The sequence below is a fragment of the Urocitellus parryii genome, chromosome 8, assembly GCF_045843805.1.
Source record: "Urocitellus parryii isolate mUroPar1 chromosome 8, mUroPar1.hap1, whole genome shotgun sequence".
NCBI classification, from domain to species: domain Eukaryota; kingdom Metazoa; phylum Chordata; class Mammalia; order Rodentia; family Sciuridae; genus Urocitellus; species Urocitellus parryii.
The window spans coordinates 51,412,857-51,435,575 of NC_135538.1; the positions used below are offsets into that span (position 1 = coordinate 51,412,857).

Here is a 22,719-nt window from a genome sequence, read left to right on the forward strand (position 1 = left end):
GGATCTTTTGGGGGCCAGGTGGTCTAAAAGTGGAAAAAGGGGGTGAGGGGAAGATATTTTCCCTTAATCACAATCCACTTAGAACAGTATGACTACAGTGATCTCGGTGCCACAGACAGCAAGACTATTTGGAATGTCCTTACATTCACTGTCCCTTACACCAAACACTGGCCTAAGTTTGGGAACTCTGCAAGCAAATATTCCACCCACCTCAATGGCCCAGGTAGCTCCAATGCAGCCTTTCTAGATGATGTCTCTCTCCTTGAGATGCTTCTATTTTGATTTTTATCCCCCTCCCACCCCACTTTGCATGTTTTAAAAGTTCATTTGTGTATTCCCACACCATCTCATTTTTTTTGTCCCCTTTCAAAATTGGTAACGGTTCTCTAACTTCTCAATTTTCACACTGGTCCAGAAAAATCCTTCTAAATACGGGTTTAATCTCGTCAATCCCTTATTCAAAGGCTGCCTGCTGCCTACATTTTATACTTCTTGGTTTGGTATTCAAAGCCCTCTATAATCTGCCACTAATTTATCTTTGTACCTTTATTACCTACTGATACTTGGCCTAGAAGTCCCAGACAAACATAAAGAAGTAAAACAGATTCATTGGAGAGGAAAGGCATATGCTTCAGTGGATTATTACCAGCAATGTTGCCAAGTCTACCTCCCAACCCCCTTTTATTAAAAAGTCAGAAATCTGGATTTTCTGTGGAAATGTTGGCACCTAACTAAAATTTAGAACACTGTGTGATCCAACCCTATAAAAGCCAAACAAAACATGTCTGCAGACTGCATGAGGCCAGCTTTGATCCCAGCACTAATCCCATCAGGCCCAGGACAGGTTTATTCACAATGTCCCTTAAACATGCTAATATGTTCTTAATTCTCTACCCTAGCTCAGTGGTAAAATGCTTACCTAACATGCATGATTCCCTGGGTTTGATTCCCATCACACAACCAATCAGTCACATCATTCGTGAGATTTAAAGAGAGAGAGAGAGAAAAAAAAAAAAGACTTTCTAACATCACTATTGCTTAAAGTTATCATTTGGTACCATAAGTATTCTGTGTTCCTACCCAGCCTTGTAGCTTTTCACTCAATACAACTCTTCCATGTCAAAGTAGACTAACAGACATCCAACAGCTTGTATCAAAGGCACCTGGAGTCATGCTGCTCACTGCCCCCAACCCTGTATTTAACTTGACTATTATTGGCTCCTGTAACCATGGTAGAAACCTGACAACCATCCTTAATTGTTCTCAATTCCTCTGTTAAAGTGAAAAACACATGGAGGAATTAGACATCAGTAGGGGAAAAAATGCATAATCTCAAAAAATTTTAATAATGATTTCCTGTTAAAGTAATGTTTTGGTCATATGGTTAAGTGAAATATGTTATAAACATTAATTTCATGTTTTTTTTTAATGTGGCTACTAGAAAACTTAAAAGTACAATATGACTTGCATTGGTTTTTAAAGAAATCCACTTGTGGCTGAGAAGATAAGAGCTGCTGACTAAGGTGACTTCAAACTTTTAGACAAGTTGAAGGAGATCAGATTTCCACTGAGTTCTGAGGGAAAATGAATGACCTGATCATGCATTATTGTGTATTAATTGGCTTTACTTGGAATTTGAATCCAGACTCTAGTGTATTACTTCAAGTCAGGTAGCGCTAAAATATATTGTAACTTTGCGTGTGTGTGTGTGTGTGTGTGTGTGTATGTGTGTGTGATTGTGGGGATCAAACATAGGACCTTGTACATGCCAAGCAAGTGCTCTACTATGGCACTACATCCCCAGTCCTTTTTATTTCTCCCTAAGTTGTCTCCCTAAGTTGCCCACACTGGCCTTGAACTTGTGATCCTCAAGTGGTTGGGATTATAGGCAGGCACCACTGTGCCTGGCTTTCCTATCTTTAAGTACTTTTCATATTTTTAACTTTTAAAGAGATATCTTTTAGTATTCACAATAGACCAAAATTACCAGTCATCCTTTTGATGAAACTAAGAACTTGTGTTTACCAAATTGCTATTCTTCTTTGTTAGTGATTTTTTTTCCACCCTTACCCTATAGTCTATGTTGTAATCTAAATAAATAAATAAATAAGGTGGAATTTTTGGGATATTTTGAAAAAGGGTAAATGAGGTAAATTCAAATTATGCTTAAGTGGGAATTTAGCTTTTCAACTACAAAGGGCCTTACTTCATTAAACTGTGTTGCTCTTGTCATTGTCATTTAAATCAAGCAAGAACTTCAACTACTTATACTCCCTCCCTACCCCCTATCAAAATCTGTACTAAGTTTCTTTGGTCAATAAGTGAGGCAATCTGGGGGGATGGGGGAGCAAACTCTCCTGGTGCTGGATCTCAGGGTGCTAGAGATCCTTTCTCCCAAGGCAGCTGTACCAAGGCCTGGTGTGTTCGTTCCACTTGGGCCTGGGCTTCCCATGGCTGCTGTTGTCTATTCTAAGAGTTTCTACCTGTCTTTCATCCTCTGGACACTGGCATGCATGATTTTTTTCTTTTTAAGAGAGAGTGAGAGAGAGAGAATTTTTAATATTTATTTTTTGGTTCTCGGTGGACACAACATCTTTGTTGGTATGTGGTGCTGAGGATCGAACCCTGGTCGCACGCATGCCAGGCGAGCGCGCTACCGCTTGAGCCACATCCCCAGCCCGGCATGCATGATGTTTAGCAGAACACATGACTCTAGGCCCAACTGGTATTTCCAACAGTCATGTGGGTAGACATGAAAATATTGGACAGCTTATTTTTATATTTAATCTAACTTTTGGTTGTTTAACCTAACATTTTAAATGAATCCAAACTTACATTAGAGTCTACTTTCTGTACAAGGGATAATATTTTTTAGAGAAGTTGTTTAAAGTTAACTTTGGAGGGTGGGGGTATAATTCAGGGGAGAGGTTATCCTTAGCATCCACTAGGCCCTGGGTTCAACACCAAAAAGTAAACAAAAAAAAGTTAACTTTATTTGAATGTGAGGGTGTCTTCAGGGCAGGAATTAGTCTTTTATTTATGTTCTTAAACATTTGTTTAATCCTGGGTGGCACACCTCTTAAGGGATGAAGAAAGTCTAGCTGACTGACAACCTGCCTGCTCCTGAAACATTCTTCCATCATTCAAGCAACAACAGCTTTTGCTGACCATAGAAACCATTTACAGATTGAATGAAACCCTATTTGGTTTTTGCTATCCAAAGATAACCAAGAACTCATATCGAGAATAAATAATCATCCTATATCCATGCAGGAAAGAAGAAAAGACAAACTAGTTACATATATTTGCATCTCATTTAATATCTTCAACTCAAATAAATGGTGGTACACCTCTCTGTATACATGACGTGTTTCTGACAAGGCAATAAAAGCTAAGTTTCTCTTCCTTCACTATAGCCCTGAGCTAGATCCCATTTTTGAGAGGTCAGAGGCAGCAACCTATGAAAGCAACCATCTCAACTGGAATGGCCTCTGCCCTAGCTTCTCTCTTTTCCACCACTCTCCTATAAAGGAGCCATAGACAAAACAGTTGGAGACATCAGATAGTGTTCTTCCACTGGGAATCCAAGGCGAGATGGTCTGGAACTCAAGACCATGAGAGAGGTTAAAGGAATGTCCATAGTACAACCTATGAAGTAAAACCCAGTGGCAGTACACATTTGTAAAGCAAAGATATCACTGATCCAAAAGGTCCAGTATTATCTGCTGTACTGTTTTCTAAGATTATTTGGCCATACATCATGGTCACTAGCCACATTATTCCTCCAACTCTCACTTAAGGGAATGAGTACTTTTTTGCTGTATCTCTTTTATGTAATACTTACGTGATATATTGCATAAGCAATATGACAAAACTTCAGTATATATAAGTTAGACTACACATCTTGAGGGAAATATAGTTAAAGAAAAAAAGGGAAGAAATCCTGGAGACTCTTACAACAAAAATAACTTGATTTCTGACAGTGGACGTGAAGTGACAGCTGACTGACTTAGTACAAAGGGTTAACAAAGGAAGTGTTAGGTGACCAGGAAATTCCAGCAAAGACAAGTGAAATGGAGCATTACAATAGACTGAGAGAGAGAAATTTTCCCATTCACTGTTGCTGCTGTTAACTATTCTCTTTGAAAGATAAAAAGATTTTAATCACCCATTTGTCCTTTTTGTGATGATTTTAATTCCCTGATTATCTGTCAGCCCTTCCTGTTCAGGTAGATATCCTCACAGTACCGAGGGGTGGAGGATGGGTAGGCATGTGCACTGGCTTTGTGTCTAGGAGAATACACTCTTTTGGAGAAGGAGGAGATTTGTATCTTTTAGGTTTACAAGGTACACCCAAAATGAGTTAGTAAGTGCCATATAATATGCTCTGTGATTAAGGTATTCAAACTGATTTCAACTTCTTACTTTCCAATAGGGACATTAAGTTCACAGCACTTCTACTCATTGTTGTTCACATCAGAGATTATCAACTTCAGCTTGTTACATCTCATTTGCATGTAGCATAGAGTAATTTCTGAGAATACAGTCATCTAACATTTGAAAAGCTATTCTATAACTCTATCTCCAACTCATGGAAATGGTGGTATACCTCTTTTCATAGGTACACTTTTTTAAAAAAGGTAAACTCAAAGAAAAGAGCCTGGCCTCTTTAAAGAGAAAAAAAAGAAAGAAAGATATATGTTTGAAAGGGAGTAGAAAGTCTGCTGGAGTGGTTAATGGATAATCTCAGAATTTGTTACAAATAAAAACTCAACACTACCCTTTGACTTCAAAGTTGGACTAACAGATCTTCCCAATGGAATGAGAAAGCCTGGTTTGCTTTTTCTTTCTTTTTAAAACAACTATTGTTTTCTCTATTTTTGCTTTAAAAAAAAAAAGAAAGAAAAAAAGAAAGTAAATTAAAACCAGTGGGTCATTAATCAGGAAGGGTTTTCTTTTTTGTTATTGTGTTTTTGTTTTTTGTTTTGGTACTGGGGATTGAACTCAGGGATACTGTGTCAACAGAGCCACATCTCTGGCCCTTTTTATTTCTTGAGACTGGATCTTACTAAGATGCTTAAGCCTCACTAAGTTGCTGAGGCTGGCCTCAAACTTGCAATCTTCCTGTCTCAGCCTCCAGAGTTGCTGGGATTACAGGTGTGTGCCACCATGCCCAGCTCCTTAGAAGTTTTGCACAAGCACTATGTATTAGGAAGCCAAGTGAGACAATGAAAACTGACTCCAGAAATTTGGGTACATAAAATTAAACCATTTACACCAAAACACTGAAATGTTTCAGTGACCATTGATAGATAATCATGGATCAGATAAACCTAAAATGTCATTTTAGTTAGTTAAATCTGGTCAACTGTGCTTTGAGACTAAAACATCTCTAAGATGCACTTGAAGGAGAAATTTCTTTGCTTGCCAACATCTGTAAGGACCAACATCTCTAGGCAGCCGAGTGTCTGTTATCACATGACATATTTCTTGTAATTGAAGTTGAGGCAGAGGTGTGCACTACCTTCTCAATGGCCAATGGTGGAGAGCAGAACTTTGGTCTAACAGGACTCTAGGAGGCAGCAGTAGCTGGTTCTGTTTGTTTTTTTAAACAGCCAGACTTTCCATCTCATTAAAATGGGTTTCCACAGTGTTGAAAATGACAATGGTACTGTTAAGACATGAAAAGTTCGGGACTGAGAAATAAAAAGTTTCTGGAATAAAGATTATTTTAACAGCCAAGAAGGAGTAGAGAAAGAAGAGTGTAGAAAAGATGACGGATGATTTGAAAAGCCTTGATAAAATTTTGAAAATATTTTCTAATACTAAAGTCTTTAAAAGCCTTTGTTATTTTTCCCCCTTTCTGGTTTCTTAAAAATAAATTTCCATGGATTAAGATAAATAAGTAAAACATCCTTGACACTGCATCTTTTAGATAAGATCAAATTTAGCAAAATGTTCTAGAGGAATTATCAACCATACTCTACTTGATTCAGATGCCAGTTTCAATAACCCTGACTGTTAAAATTTTAGGGTAGAATTTATCTTAAAATAGAAAATAAATTCCTATCCTACTGTCATGTATAACTAAAAAGAACAAATAAAAAATAAAGAAAAGAAACCTCTAGAATTTTTAGGCAACTTGAAATCACTTAGTGACCCTGTCAATTTCTGTGCACATATTTTTAAAGTTACCAAAAGAATATTGTTTCTTCCTGAGTGATTAAAGGTATTTAACCTGTTAAACGCCTTAAATTCAGCTTAAATTTTATTCATTCCACCGAAATCTGGATTTGATTCTAAAATGTTTTTTCTTGGAATCTCACTCCTGGCACACCAGATCCACCACTCTCAGGTCCCCAGTTCCTAGATAATTTACATGAACACAATGGATTTGAATGAAAACAGAGCCTGTCTGTGAAGAAGTGGGACAGGACTGCTGCTTCAGTGATCCTAAGGATGGCACCAGGGTTCAGCCTTGGTCTGCAGCCTCCCTGCATAAGCAACTAGCATCAAAACATCAGTAGGGCACTTTGAAAATACAAAGTGGTTATAAAGTCTTAGAAGAAATGACTTCTGTTTGTGATTGATGCTCTTTTGAGGCAACAACATGTTTTGCATTTATTTTAAAGGAAAGGAGGAGAGGAGTATGCTCTTTAAACTTACTCTTGACTCCTTTTTTTTTTTTTTTTTTTGGTACTAGGATTGAACCGGGGATGTTTAACACACTGAGCCACATACTCAGCCCTTTTTATTTTTTGAGACAGGGTCTCATTGTTACTGAGGCTGGCCTTAAACTTGTAGTATTCTTGTCTTAGTCTCATAAGCAGCTGGGATTATAGAAGTGCACCAACATGCCCAGTTGATTTTTCTGAAAATCTTTTTGGATAGTGGGTGGGGGTACTGGGGATTGAACTCAGAGGTACTCAATCACTGAGCCACATCCCCAGCCATATTTTGTATTTTATTTAAGGACAGGGTCTCACTGAGTTGCTTAGTGCCTCACTTTTGCTGAGGCTGGCTTGGAACTTGTGATCCTCCTACCTCTGCCTCCCAAACCCCTGGGATTACAGGTGTGCGCCACCATGCCCAGCTGATTTTTTCTGATTTTTGAGGGAAAAACAAAAAAATTAGGGCATTAGTTCTCATTCAGCTTAATTTTGCCCTTTCTTCCAAAGTGTAGAAAAACTGAATCCTTCATGAAAATTCTACCTTTTTTTTAAACTTTCCTAAGATTCAAGGTAGTGTTTTAGCTAGAAAGATACTTTGCCAGTCTCCCTATCTACCTCTCCCCTCCAGTCTTGGTTAGGCACATAGAGTTGATCTTTTCTATTAATCCCAAGAGCCAACCAACTGCTGAATCTCTTCCTAGTGTATTCTCAAATTCAATTTTTTTTTGGCCTGACTGAAGATTAAAAATTGTTAGGATTAGGCCTAGATCAGTTTTCCTTCTACTATTGTCATTTCAACATATCTCTGAGACTATCTATCCTAATTACTCCTTTTCTTATTCTCATTCCAAGTGGGGTAGAACACATGATTTTTAAAAGATCATGTGTACGTAGGTTTTTTTTTTATTATTTAGGATTTTTTTCCCCCCAGAAGAGAAAAGGAAGCGATGGAACATTACAGGGTGGCTATGAAGGTGAAAGCAATGCAGAGCTTAGAAAGCACCTCATTGGAAGGGAAGGGAAGGGCATCAGGTAACTTCTAATCCTGGGCAATTCCAGTCCCAGGATTCTGAGCAGGCTCTGAGGGCTACACAGGGGGACAAGGAGATACCTGGCAGAGAACAACAGTTAAAGCTTAAGGCATCAACAGGAAGCTAAGAACTTTCCTTTGAGGAAAAGCTGGCAAGGACAAGCCTTAAATTGTGAAAAGCCCTGGATGAAGAAGCTACTAAAGAAAACCATGTGTTCATAAACTGAGGTAATGATTAAGTAGGGACAAGGACACTTGATTTATGCTAAGGATATTATAATGAATCATAAAATTTGATTATTAATAAATGGCAGCATTTTAAATTCCACAGATGTGTTCTTGGGTTGAGATGGGCTTGGGCATTTGTCATCCTATTTGCTGGGCTATGGTCACCCTCAGATGCCCAACTCTTCAGGGAGAAGGTGCAATGAATAGGGGGACTATGTCACCTCAGCAAGACTGTGTACCTCTTGCCACCATTTACATATTGTTAAATATACTCCACATTGAAACTAGTCTATATCATCTTAAAGTCTCTTTTATTTCTGATAACTTTTTAAATCTTATCCTATCCTAACTATATTTGCATGACTCCTTTCTCTGTAAATGGAGATAAAAATTTTGTTGCCTTCAGGGTTTTATATGTTGAAGAGCAAAGAAAAAAGTACTTGAAGAACTTAAAAGTACTGTTAAAATGTAAAAGTAGTCACGAGTAGAGCAATTAGTAGACCTTGTACTTTAGCAGCTTAAGCAGCCTAAAAGCCCAATCTGAAATCAGTCAAAACATATGCAGAGCTGGGCATGGTGGCACATATGTTTGTAATCCTAGCAACTTGGGAGGCTGAAGCAGCAACTTGGTGAGACCCTAAGCAACTTAGTGAGACCCTGTCTCAAAATAAAATATAAAAAAGGGCTGGGGATGTGGTTAGTGGCTAAGTACCCCTGGTTCAATCCTCAGTACTAAATAAATAAATAAATTATACATATACATACATACATATATACATTGAGCACCAGGCACGTTTGGTACTGGGTCTGAAATAATGAAGAAGAGATGCTGCCCCTAATCGTGTGGAGGTCCACTCTCCCTTACCTGTTCCTTCTTTAGTATTTCCTGAGGTGTACAGACACTTCCACAAAAAACTCTCCAAAGTATTTTGTAAATAAATCCACAGTTTTCACCAGCCTTTCCCATACTTCCTCTGAATATATTACACAGTATAAAGGGCCTAACAAAAAAACATTACTGCAGTTTCTTGATTTAAGTTAAAATTGGGTATTTAAAAGTTTTTATTGATTTCTTTCTCCTCCACCAATTTTAAATTTTTTAGAGATTGGTGCCTACCTTCTAGGGATAATTTTCATGCCTGAGCAAAACGTGCATCATTTCTAAAAACTGTTGAGTGATCTATAAATACTTGTTTTTGGCTAACTATAATTTGGAACACATGACAAACTTGCTTCCTCACTAAAATCAGCATCTCTGCTTTAATTTATTTGTAAGGGATCGGTTTTCTAGCTTTCTCATTTATCAATTATGTTTTCTCTTCCTGCAATGTTCCTATGCTAGCATATTATTTTTTAAAAATTCTTTTTAAAAAAATAACAGCTTGTTTTGATGAGAGTGTTCTGTAAATATTTAACTTCACCATTAATGAGTCACAAGTGGTCAGAGAAGTAAAAATCCTTATTCATTTCAGTAGGGGAATGCTGGTGAATACTGCCTATGGTGTAAAACTGAAAAATGGGCAAATGTTCACTAACCTGAATAGTCAATTTGCAGCAGATGTTGAGATCTGAAGGGAAATAAATGCAAGGTTAGAAAAGCAAGAAAAGCATAGACACCATTGAAAAAAAATCTGGAAGCGGAGACGAAGTGAAAGAGAGATGTCCAATCATTCACTTAACCACATGAGAACTGAGCAATACCAGTATATTTTTAGAAAAGTTAAGTAGTTAAAGTATATGGGAAAACAAAAAAAACAAACAATGCTTGGGTCCTACAGCAAAGTATGCAAGAATTTTTCATTCTCAACATGCAGATTTTAATATAATAAATCAGATAAAAATAAGTTGGATAAAAAAAGTCAACTGTTGACTGGCCTTAAAGATAGATCAGAGAAATTCTGTTATAAGCTTCCCAAGGACAATAGGAAGCTATCTTTTTTGTCTTCTAAGTACCTAATTAAATTAGCCCTTAGCACACAGAATATGTTTACAGTCACCTCCTCAGAGGCTGTCCCTGACTGCCCAAACTAAAGTTGACTATCATTGTTACCTTCTAACCCATTTTGTTTTCAAAGAAAATATCACTATTTGAAAATGACCTTGTTTACTTACTGATTTCCATGAGAGAAACCACACTTGTCCTCACCAGTGCATCCCCATACCTAGAATGTTCATGGCATACTACAGGTCCTCAGTGAGTATATGTCAAGTGAACAGATCTTGAATCTGCTCAACTAAGTTATAATAGAGGAAGAAACACATAGGCAAGAACATAAAAAGTGACAGAACTGAAAATCTAAATCTACTCTAAGTCTATTCTAATAATACTTCCACTTCCATAGCAAAGTTAAACCTCTTTGGACCTCAAGGTTCTTATCTATTAATGGAAGAACCAGTATTAGCACTGCTTCTCTCATAAAAGGTACGGTGAGAGTTCAATCAGGAAAAGTATGTGTGAAGTAAATAACCCTTATTTCTTTTGGGAAAGTTTATTGGAAAGGTAATGAATGAATGAAATGAAATGTTTCTAGATGAGATGATAAAAAAATTAAAGGAATGTATATAAAGGGTATGAGAGCACACTGTTCATGTGTGTGTGAAATACTTTACACACAGTGAATCACAATGGGTAAATAGTTAGATTAGAAAACTATAAATACTCTTATAAGCCTACTTTTGAATGAAAAATAGAAAATATTAATTAAAAAGCAATGTATTAGCTTTTATTCAGAATACCAAAACATTCTGTAGAGTTAATTGATAATAGAAGAATAAACTAAAACCAAGAATACAAAGAAGGGAAAAATGAAAAGCAAAAAGAAAGGGAGGAGGAGGAGGAAAAAGCAAATGTAAGCTTTACCTCTAGTATTTAGCCACCAGGCCAAAAACAAAATTAAAATTTTAAGTTTAGCTCTTTTAATCTGGTTGCAATGCAGAGAAGACTGGTATGGCAATTCTTCTAATATATAACTCAATTTTCAATCAATAAAAAATGTACCCAAGGGCTGGGGATGTGGCTCAAGCGGTAGTGCGCTCGCCTGGCATGCGTGCAGCCTGGGTTCAATTGTCAGCACCACATACAAATAAAGATGTTGTGTCCGCCGAAAACTAAAAAATAAATATTAAAAAATAATAATAATTTTCTCTCTAAAAAAAAATGTACCCAAACCTCTGCAACCATTGTCCACGAGGCTGAAATGTAACAGACCCCAAAACTTTGCTCTTATCAGAACCTTAGAGTGAAGAGAAATAGTTCCAACCCAATATGCAGTGAACTTTAGTACTACTATAAGGCTTGAATTCTCGGGGAAAGATTGCCACAAAACAACCTTGACCCTGAGCTCCAAATATATCCAAAGAAAGACAATTTGCAGTTGCTATTGGCAATTCTTAAGAAGAACTGGACTCTTGTCGCAACCTCCTGATTACGTGGACCAGGGTTAGATGAGCAAACAATTTTATTCCTCTAATAATTACATTTCTACAATGTACACATTTACAGTTTTGGCCATAATAAGCTTCTATTTATTTTCCTCAAATATTCTTGGATGTTACATCTGGTCCTACCACTTTTATAACTATGTAGCTTTTGGCAAGCAGTTAAATTTTCTACACCTTAGTTTCTTCTCCTGTTTAAAATATATATATATATGGGCTGGGGTTGTAGCTCAGTGGTTGAGCGCTTGCCTCGAATGCCCTGAGGCACTGGGTTCGATCCTCAGCACAACATAAATAAATAAATAAAGATTAAGGGGGAAAAATTATATATAATAATTAAATTAATTAAATGACCTGTATGATCTTTTTCATCTTTTTACTATAACACATTCCTAGCATTTAAATATTTTACTTTAAAATCACTCTCTTAAGAAAACCCCGCTTAAACCCTTGTATCAGCCTTGCAACACTGAGCTAGTCTTACCACCCCTGGTTCCTCTCCTGAGAAAAAAAAGCAATAACGCTGCCTATTTCACAGGGTAGTCCTGAGACTTCAATGAGAAAGACTGTTTGTGGCAGCTTCTTGTGAGCCAAATGTTAATAAAAATGCGGGAACACAATAAACTTCTGTTTAAAATAAACTTGTGGTTTGAAGTAAACCCTTGCTCCATGGCACTGACAATTGGACATGCAGAATCTTAAACTGTGTTCCAAAACCTGGCTGCTGCAGCTGTTCTTGCCATGCTATGCCAAGAATCAGTTCAATCTGGCATGGCTACAAAGACAGCTAGATTGCCTAACTGTCCATGTTTACAATTTTGCACCTCCAAATCATACTTTTTTCCAATGTGTTATGGGGGAATATAGACTTTGTGGTTACAAAAGAGCTGCCAGTGGTTAGAGATGGGTGGGAAGGCAGATGGCACAACAGGGAGGACAAGGGAGAAAGGCATAAGGGAAAATAGACTGCAACATGGGCAGCCAGGGATATGCAACCCTTGCATTTTCTTTGGGTATTTGACTCTTCCCGACAGCACAACTAACTACATGGCAAGACCGGTTTCCCTGATGTCCCATAATCCTCAGAGTGATTATCAGAGCTTCTCCAAAAGATGCCCTGAAATTGGAGATGAGGTTAAACCAGCACAAATGTACTCCTGATGGATCAGACAACTCTATGTCACAGAGCTACCTGGTAAGTCAGGCAAAAGCCAATGTCCAAGTATAGTTTTACAAGGCAAGCTGCTTCAAATTAAGATTTCTATTTCTATTCCTCCATTGCACAATTCATTTTTACTTGATATAAAAATCATAAAAGGACCTCTACTCATTAGTATAATTTAGGTTCCTCAAACTTGAATAAACTTTGACACTACTATAAGGATTTGAGGAATAAGTAAGTATCCATATTACAAATGAAATTAGGTATCATTCAAAAACATGCTATATTTTATCAAACAAAGCCTGAGATACTTAAATACAAAACAAAACCCAGAGACTTCTGCATTAACAAGAGGGAAGAAATAGTTTCCTATGTTCCAACTCCTTAGGGCCCTCTTGGGAGACTAATGATTCATCAGTGGCCTCAGAGTTTCCATGTGACTCTAAAAATTGAAGCAATTTACTTTTTTCCATTTTTCTATCATAGTCTTTATGTTAATCATATACAGTATGTATTCGCTATAAATCTGTATATTTTATTCGACTATGCTCAACATTTATTATAGAAAACATAATTGAACATAAAACTCTATATGGCCTATGTTCCACTTGCCACAGATTATGAAAACTAACTTTCTATGGCCACAATTTTCTTAGGAACAATGCACTAGAGATCAAAAAAGAACATGTGGAGACTGGAAATAAGGTCACATGATATCCTCTTATTCCCATTACAGCAGAACAAGAGCTGGTTTTCCTAGCTGTAAAGTATGCTGAGTGCTGGGACAGCTCAGCATTGCCTCTGTTCTTAGTTTTGAAAGAACTGAAGAGAAATTTGCAAGGCAAATTTGCTAGGGCCACTATGGCTGAAAATAGCAGCATCCCCCTCCATCTCTAAGTTGACTAGATGAAGCAACTGGTTCCAATTAGTTATACAATTAGTCTGCTGAAGCATCAGCAGACTCCTTCATAAAAAGAACATGGGATTTACCATGTGTCTGAAACATGTGAAAATCTAGCTCTGAGCATAAGTCAATGAGTGAACGTGAACAAGCACAGTTTCAGAGAATCACTTCCTTAACTCTGTTATTTATTATACTTATTATATTCATCTTTGTGATGGTTTGTGAGATTTTGTGAAAATGCTTAATACATAATCCATTCTTGGCAAATGTTACCTGAATCTCCCTCTAACAAAGCCATGAAGGGAGGAACATTTGTTTGCTATTCTTATTTGCATGGCTTAGCACCTGAGCATGGGCTGGAGCAGTATTTCTGCTGAGACCACAGAGTGAACACAGGGACTCTGGCTTGGGGAGTTTCTAGGCTACATTTGCAGTGTTGACCACTAACAACATTTGGCATTATGCAAAGCTAAAAAATATCTTTTAAGGTACTACATGCCCCTATTTATTGGTGTGTCTGCCTCAAAAGTTCATTTCTAGTTTAAAATGCAACTTTTCAGTAACAAGTGAACTTGGAGTCCACTTAATTGCCATGGTAGCAAGCAAGTGATTTGCCATTAATCTTACACAGGTAAATAGGATCTCTTTATTTCTTCCCCCACCCTCTCCAGTTTTATTACATAAGGAATATATTACAAAGGGAAATGGATTTTCTCTAAGAGTATTGAACTAATTAAAACAAATTTTTTTTAATTTGTTTTAATGAGTTATATAAGACAGTAGAATGCATTTTGACATATTGTACACAAATGGAGCACAACTTCTCATTCCTCTGGCTGTACATGGTACAGAGTCACACCAGTAGTGTAATCATACATGAATAATAATGTCTGTCTCATTCTACTGTCCTTCCCATCATCACAGCCCCTCTTCTCCCCTCACTCCCTTCTAAAGAATCCAAGTTTCTTCATTCTTCCCTACCCCCGTCCCCACTATGGATCAGCATCTGCTTATCAAAGAAATCATTCAGACTTTGGATTTTGGGGATTGGCTTCTTTCACTTAGCATGATATTCTCTAGTTCCATTCATTTACCTGCAAATGCCATAATTTCATCCTTCTTTAAGGCTGAGTAATATTCCATTGTTTATATGTACCACATTTTCTTTATCCATTCTTCTGTTGAAGGGCATCTAGGTTGGTTCCACAGTTTAGCCATCAAAGTTTCTTTTGAGAACTGTCTGTCACAAAGCCTACCCACTTATATTTTATCAGATATTTTTCCTTTAAAAAACAAGCTAATTCAGCACAATTCACAATAGCTAGACTGTGGAACCAACCCAGATGCCCTTCAATACATGAATGGATAAAAAAAAGTGGCATTTATACACAATGGAATATTACTCAGCACTAAAAAATAACAAAATTATGGCATTTTCAGGGAAATGGATGGCATTAGAGCAGATTATGCTAAGTGAAGCTAGCCAGTCCCTAAAAAACAAATGCAGAATGTCTTCTTTGATATAAGGGGGGTGAATCAAAACAGAGCAGGAAGGAAGAGCATGAGAAGATTACCATTAATCAAGAGGTGTGTGGGAATGGGAGAGAGAAGGGGAATTGCATGGAAGATGGTAGGAGACTCTCATTGTTATGCAAAATTACATATAAGATGGTGTGAGGGGGAAGAAAAAAGAGAGAGAAACGTGTCACAGTAGATTGTGTAGAAAGATTTGATGGGAGGAGTGGGGAGGGGAGGGAGGGGAAGGAAGGGCAGCAGAATACAATAGACACTAGTATGGCCCTATGTATAAACGTGGTTGTATAACCAATGTGGTCCTGCAATCTATACATGTGGAAAAATAAGATTACGTACCCCATTTGAATCAAATGTATGATATGTCAAGATCATTGTAACGTTTTGAGCAACTAATAAAAAATTAAATAAAAAATAACAAAAAACTATATATTTATGAAATAAATATATGTAAAATAAATTAAAAACCCAGTAATAATGTACTTCCTCATGAATAATTTGCATTAAGGTCCTCATTAAAGATAATATGAAGCCATTAAAAAAAACAAGCTAATTAACACTATATCACAGATTTCAACATATGATTCTATGATCTACTTGATAGAGAATTATGCAGGTTTAAAGCTTAACAATTAAAATTCAACCCAATGATATGTTATAGAGTCAAAGAACACAGGTAGTAAATAGCTGATTTTCAAGGTGAGCAGCACTTCAGAGATGTGAAGACAACTAAAACTAAATCATCATTCTCATACGAGGATGGAGCATTTGGTGTCACTGAGAAAAGTCACATCATCATTGTCATTCTTAGGCACTTATCACCATCTGCCTGATGTGACCCTCTGTTCAGTACTTCACCAAGACATGCAGGCCTGAGGTCAGACTGTTGCTTTAAGTCCTGCATCCTGTTCTTCTCATACACACCACCAAAGACACGGTTGCTTCAAAGAAATAGTAACTTCTATTTATATTATAATTTCAGCATTGGCATATAAAGTTGTGGGTCAATGCAAAACACATCAACTGTCCCTTCCCATCAACAGACAGCATTAGTGGTTACTTGATTATTCTGAGGTTTTGCTGATTTGAGCTTAATTGTTAAATGTTGCATGAACATGAATATACTATCATGTCCTGTAAGAAAAAAATGTAAAAAAAATAATTACACCATGAGTTCAAAGATTAAAATGCTGAGATACAGCTGGGCATGGTAGTGCACACCTGTCATCCCAGTGACTTGAAAGCTGAGGCAGGAAGATCACAAGTTTGAGGCCAGCCTCAGCAACTTAACAAAGCCCTAAACAACTTAGCAAGACCATGTCTCAAAAACAAAATTTTAATTAAAATAAAATAAAATGGTGAGAAAATAAATACCACCTATATTTGTTATTTTAGGCTTATTTATAATATATTTAGTCATTGAACAAATATTTGAGCACCTTCTGTGTGCTAGGTCTGTCACTGAACAAAATAGAGCTTCTTCTCCTCATTGTAGATTTTACACACACACACACACACACACACACACGAAGATAGAAATCAATAGTCATTATAAATAAATTATAAATGTTAGAAGTGCTATGAAAGAAAAAAAAGATATGTGAAGGGGTTTGGGAATGATGAGAGGAAGAGAGAAGGAGGAGTTTTAATGAGATGGTCAGGGAGAGCCTAATTAGAAGAGCAGGATGAGGAGCAGGAGCTCAGTGAGCAAGAGAGATCTGGATAAGATAGGAAATCAGAGAGGTAGGAGAAGCCAGATCATGGAGGACCTTGTGGATCACTCTAAGGACATTAGTTTTTACTCTAAAACTGAGGGTTTCCGTCAGGCTGGGGATATAACTCAGTTGGTAAAGTGCTTGCCTTGTTTCCACAGTGCCCTAGGTTTGATCCTCAGAATCACCAAAAAAAAAAAAAAAAGGAAGGAAGGAAGGAAGGAAGGAGAAAAGAAAGAAAGAAAGAAAGAAAGAAAAACCCTGAGGATTTCTTCATTTCCACTGAAGAACTCTGAGCAGAGTGACATGCTTGGAAAGAGTGTCTGTGGCTTCTTTATGGAGAACAGACTGCAGGGGACAGGGAAGGAAAGGGAGCCCAGATAGGACGCTACTAGAGGATCCCCAGGATAGGGGATAGTGGCCTGGACCAAGGCATTGAGAGTTAAAATAGTGAGAGGTGGCCAAATCCTGGATATGGATCTGAAAAGAAGGTCACTAAGACTTTCTGACTGGATCAGGGTTATGGAAGGCAAGAAAGAGGAGCTAAGGATGACTCCAAGGTTTGGGGTCTGGTCAACTAGAAGGATGGAATACCATCTTCTGAGAGGAAGATGGCTGGGGGAGATGAAGTTTCTGATGGTATATTCAGGATTTTAGGGTTGGATATGTTAAGTCTGAAACACCTAGCAATCATCCAAGTGGAGATATTAGGTAAGCCGTTGGATATACAACTCTAGTGAAAAAATCAGGAGAGGTTTAGGCTAGAAATATAAGTCTGGAGTCTCTGATATATATATATTTATATATGATGTTTGAACTCAAGAGACTGGAATAAAGCTACCAGTGGCATAACAAAAAACAAAGAACAAGGAGCAATCCTAAGACGTGCTGATATTCAGTGGGTGGGGGGAAAAGAAGGAGCCAGCAAAGAAACTGAGAAGGAGTGATGGGGAGATAGGAGAAAAACCACGAGACTCTCACGTTCCTGGAAGTGAAGTGAAGGATAAATAGGAGCTATAAGAAGTTAGCCCAGAAGACACAACACTCAAGCAAATGGGCAACTCACAAAAAAAATTGGAAGCAAATGCTAATAGGAATGGTTGTTTAGAAAGTTAGACCTTACCGAAACTGAACCATACCCTTACAATGAGATTATGAGTGGGTAAGCCTAAAAGAGAGGTCATTTGACAGCTTCCAGGAATCAATGAGTCTTTGTTTTTAAAAGTCAACTACAAAAAGACAAAATATGCAACAGTACTTTGAGAACAAGCATGTACAGTCTCTCTCAAATCATCATATACAGCCTAGCAGGTAAAAAATCACAGAATTTATAACAAAGCATGAGAGCACTTCAAAGACCTAAATTGAAAAATTAAGTCCCTAATAGATAAAAGATCCAGTTGTAACATAAGACCTCATGCTCACAGCCCAACTCCAATGCTATGAAGCTTTTCTAACTACTTTTCCAAATGGCAATCATCTTTCTCCTCTGAATCTTCTATACCTTCCTTTAAAACCACAAAATAAAATCATATTGTCATACATTTTAAAAACTCCCATTTTTATGCCAAAACTAGGATAGATATTTCACATATATTTTTTCTAATCCTCATAGCAACTCTGTAAAACTGAGTTTATCTCTATTTTGTAGATGAGGAAATATGCTTAGAGAGGATGCCAAAAAATTATACAACTAGTTAGGGACAAAAACCAAGATTTAAGTCCAGATCTGTCTTACTTCAGAATCTTCACTTTTAGCCTACTCTATAATACTGCCTTTTACCTAAAAGTACCACACTAATAACCATCAGTCACTGTTTCTGTGACGTTGAATATATTTAATCTTTTAGCACCTTAGTCTCCCCATCCATGAAATGAGGATACATACATTGCCTTGCTGTGAAGACTGAAGAAGAGGATGTATGTAAAAGTGTTCTATAAACCATTACAGTTATTGTTATTATATTTACTAGGTTTTATGCTCCTTTGGAACAAGTTCATATATGTTCATGTGTGTCACCTTCAAAGGTCAATAAAGGACTTAATATGAATTGAACATGATCTACTCATTTTTTGGAAGGATTCGAATATCTTTTCCTCATCTAACGAAAAAAACTGTCATCCCATTCCATGAAGCCAGGGTTAAGTACCCATAATCCAAGCCTTCAATTATAACAAAGTAATACACTCAGTGCATCCACCAAAGACAAGATTTAAATAGCCTGAAAGGCATTTATTTAGTAGTCTGGTATTTCTACTATAAAGTGGCTTTCAATGACAAAACAGTGTAACAAAGAGAAAATTCCAAATGACAAATGTCAGTGTTTTTAAGAAATCATGCCGGGAAAGAGAAGAGCAAGGGGAAAAGGCAAAGTTTATTAACAGAGTTAACAACCCTTTGTGTTCCACACACCATCTGATTTACCACCTCCTGATACAAATAGTATCTCTAACATAGTGTAACTCATCATCCACTATGTAGTAGAATACAAGCTAGAAAAGACCCAAGTTCACAAATGTAGTATATACACAGAATAAAAAATTTGAAGCTAGTGTCAATTTGTTTATCATTTATCATCTATGTAGATCTGCAAATACCTTTCAACCACAAACAGTAAGAAAAAAAGAAAGAAACATACTAAGCACTTTCAAGCAAATTTTGCCAAGGGAAAATATTTTCAACACTGCTTATTCTTGTTTTAGTATTAAAAGGCCAAATTTTGCTTTGAAATAAACATGAACATTAATCTGCTTGAGCACTTGAAACTCTAATTTCCAACAAAACTCTAGCTCTCTTCCCTCATTTACAACTTGCTTAATGTTTCAAATACTCCTCTGAATAGAATTCCCATTTTCCAAGTGTCCCACAAGTGAATATAATGCTTATGTCAAATTCATTGGCTTTTTTGCACATTTTCTAATTTCTACACTCTTCTGGTAAAAATAATTTATTAATGTTGGCAAAATCATTACATGAGCTATGTCCTCCATTACGATTAGCAAGCTACCTCTAGAAAAAGTGGTCTATCAAATGTGTTTTATATTGATTATATAATTGCTGTAAAATTTTAGTATTCTTTTTTGTTTTTGTTTGTTTGGGTTTGGAATTTTTTAATACACCAAAGCATACCATGAAACAAACTTGGTTTAATGGTCCAATGGATGAGCTGACCCTGTCTTGAGAGACCCTACTTTCAAGAGTCCCTGAATTAGAACCAGGACAACTTCAACCTGATCTATCTTGCTCTTTTAAGTTTTCCTGTGTGAAATGATAATAGCTGTTAGCAGCAGAGCCAAAGATGTATACTCACCAAGTGAACATAAGGCACAAAATATCCAAAAAGTGCAAGTGGTATTCCAACTGCCCACACTGCATAAGCAGTCACCTTGAAGATTCCAAAATTGAAAAATTTTTTTGGAGGACTGAACTTTCTCCTGGAAAAGAGGGAGAATCTGCTGCTTTCACTCTCTTTATCTTTGGCACTGGAGGCAAGAGGTCGGTAAGTAAAGCCAGCCAGAAAGAGAACAAACATGAAGATGCAGAGGACCCTCAGTGTGTTAGAGAGGCCCACGCTGCCAATCAAAACCCTTAAAAGCAAAGGCAGCAAAACTGTGAAGACACTGCTGCCGGCAGTGACAATGCCATTCACCAGTCCAAGACGCTTCTTGAAATAGTGTCCCAAAATGACCAATGAAGGCTGGTATGCAAAGGAGCAGCCGCAGGCAAATATGATTCCATAGGTAAGGTACAGAGGCTCGATGGAACTGTATAAAGACGAAAAAGATGGAAAGCAGCTTTAATTAATTTTATCATGTGCTTGGTAGAATAAAACCTTATAGTAAAAGTAGGTTTTATTTAACCAACATATTTTCTACAAATAAAAATTGACCAAAAAAAAGGGGAAGGAAAACCTTAATAAATCCAGAATGTAGCTAAAAATATTTTAAGTTAATCTGAATATGTGAAAAATGACTGTTAAGGTCATCAGTAACTTTGGTCCCTTTTCCTTTTCCATGGATTTCTGGAATTGTGTTCCCTACAGCTCAAAAATAAAGGTTGGTGACAGGAAAGGTCTTGTAAAATTGACAGTAATTAAAATTAAAAAAAAAATCTTATCTCAATAAAACTTTTAAATTAGCATTTTTAATTGTGAAAACTCATTATTTCATGGAGTTTCCCAGGTATTTGCTAAGAAATCTAGTAAAAGAAAAGGCTACATTTGATATTGTCTTCCCAAGGTTATGTCAAGAACATTTGCACAGAAGAACAGTTGTGTCTCATTTTTGCTGGCCTAAGGGCTGTAGAACAACCTTCGCCCTGTGTTGCACTGTTCCCAACATTGTGCAAGATAACAAGAAATCATATTCTGATTTCAGGAAGGCTGAATTAAATGTGTCCATTAGTGATCCTGGTTTGTGAGCCTTAAGGCCATGGACATCTCAAAAGAAAAATAAATGATTAAAGAACTTTATAGTTTAACCAAATAATTATACATTTCTTAGAAAGACAAAGGATCATATAATTACATGTTTTGGAACAATTAAGATAAGTAGTAAAAGAAAACTAGGTTGTTTTTTTTGAAAGTCTAATTCAAAAGGCTATCAGTAGTAAAGGCAAACAATTTATTAGAAGCTAAGATAGATAAAGTTGGTTAATAATTAAATTTTGGACAATAATGCTAGTCTACCAATATGCTGAGGTAATCACAAGGAGCTCTAGAATCTAATAAAATTAAGGCCTGTTAGCAATTCTCTCTGAGATGCCCTTCTCCCTCAATTAAACTGCAGCTAAGCACTATCTTCAAACCAGGCTCTGGAGTCACTAATGGCTTTCCTACATTTATCTCTCCTCACTCTCATCACCTTCTACTCAATCTCTATTCTACATTCAACAAATATTACGCAGCTACTAGGTACCAGGCACCTGGTGGAAAAATATATTAAACATTTGGTTCTGCCTTCAAGCTACTCATAGTAGGCTAAGTTAAAAAATAAATAAATAAATAATAAAAAATACATCTACCCTAAGAATACAGAACAAAATATCAAACAATACTTTATTCTGCATCAAATTTTCCACAGAAGCAGTTTTTTAGATCATTGTAACTTCTTAAATTGTCAAATTTTAAAGGCAATTTTTAAGCAAATAACCTAAAACTACTATTAAACATTTTTCTGCTTCCTTCAAAGTATATATTAAAAATAGTATTGCTAGGTGTGGTAGCACATTATAAAAGAAGAGAAGAGAAAAGAAGCGACTCAGGAGACTAAGAGGCAGTAGGGTCACAAGTTGGAGGTCAGTCTCAGAAATTTAGCAAAACCATGTCTCAAATTAAAAAAAAAAAAAAAAAAACCTAAAGGGCTGGGGATGGAACTCAATGGTAAGGCACTCCTAGGTCCAATCCTCAGTACCAAAAAAAGGAAATAGTATCATTATGAACATCAACTATTATGCAGTTATACATATTGTATTGTACATATTGTATTGCAGTTATACAGTATTATAATGCTGTCAGTTATAAAACCAGATAGCCAAGTATATAAATCAGAAACATTCTTTTAAGCATTATTTATTTTATTTATTTTTATTTTTTGCAGTGCTGGGGGTTGAACGCAGGGCCTCATATGTACTAGGCAAGTACTCTACCATGAAGCTGTATCTCCAGCCCTACAACACTAAATACTAAGCACTTGTAAAATTACTCTCATCTCTTTCCTTCAAAATGAAGTATATGAGCCCTTGTGATGACACTTTCACTGATGCTGAGCCTTTTTTTAACTTTATTTCTAGATATTAATCTTAATAATAAATAATTCAAGTTGTTGAAGTTTAACAACTGAGTAAGTACAATATAAATCACATTTATGTGCAAACGGATTCAGAAAAGGGGCCTCTGATGAGATCCAAGATGCTCGAGTCTTTCCTGAGAAGGCAGAACTGAAACCAGAGGAAGAGTGCTTCTACTGTTTGATACTTAGAATTTATACATGTTTCCCTTGTTCCTGTATATTGCTCTAAAATTTGGTAGCCTTTAACCAGC

The 22,719-nt window shown here is 36.7% G+C and overlaps 1 protein-coding gene across 2 annotated transcripts in view; it reads right to left on the reverse strand.

Moving 5' to 3' along the window:
• Slc16a10 (solute carrier family 16 member 10) overlaps window positions 1-22,719 on the reverse strand; it is a 115,903-nt gene that overhangs the window by 19,438 nt on the left and 73,746 nt on the right. For both annotated transcript variants that reach the window (XM_026395071.2, XM_077802066.1), the window contains exon 3: window positions 19,990-20,443. In XM_026395071.2, coding sequence (XP_026250856.2) covers window positions 19,990-20,443 — 454 coding nt within the window. The remainder of the gene's footprint in view (window positions 1-19,989; window positions 20,444-22,719) is intronic.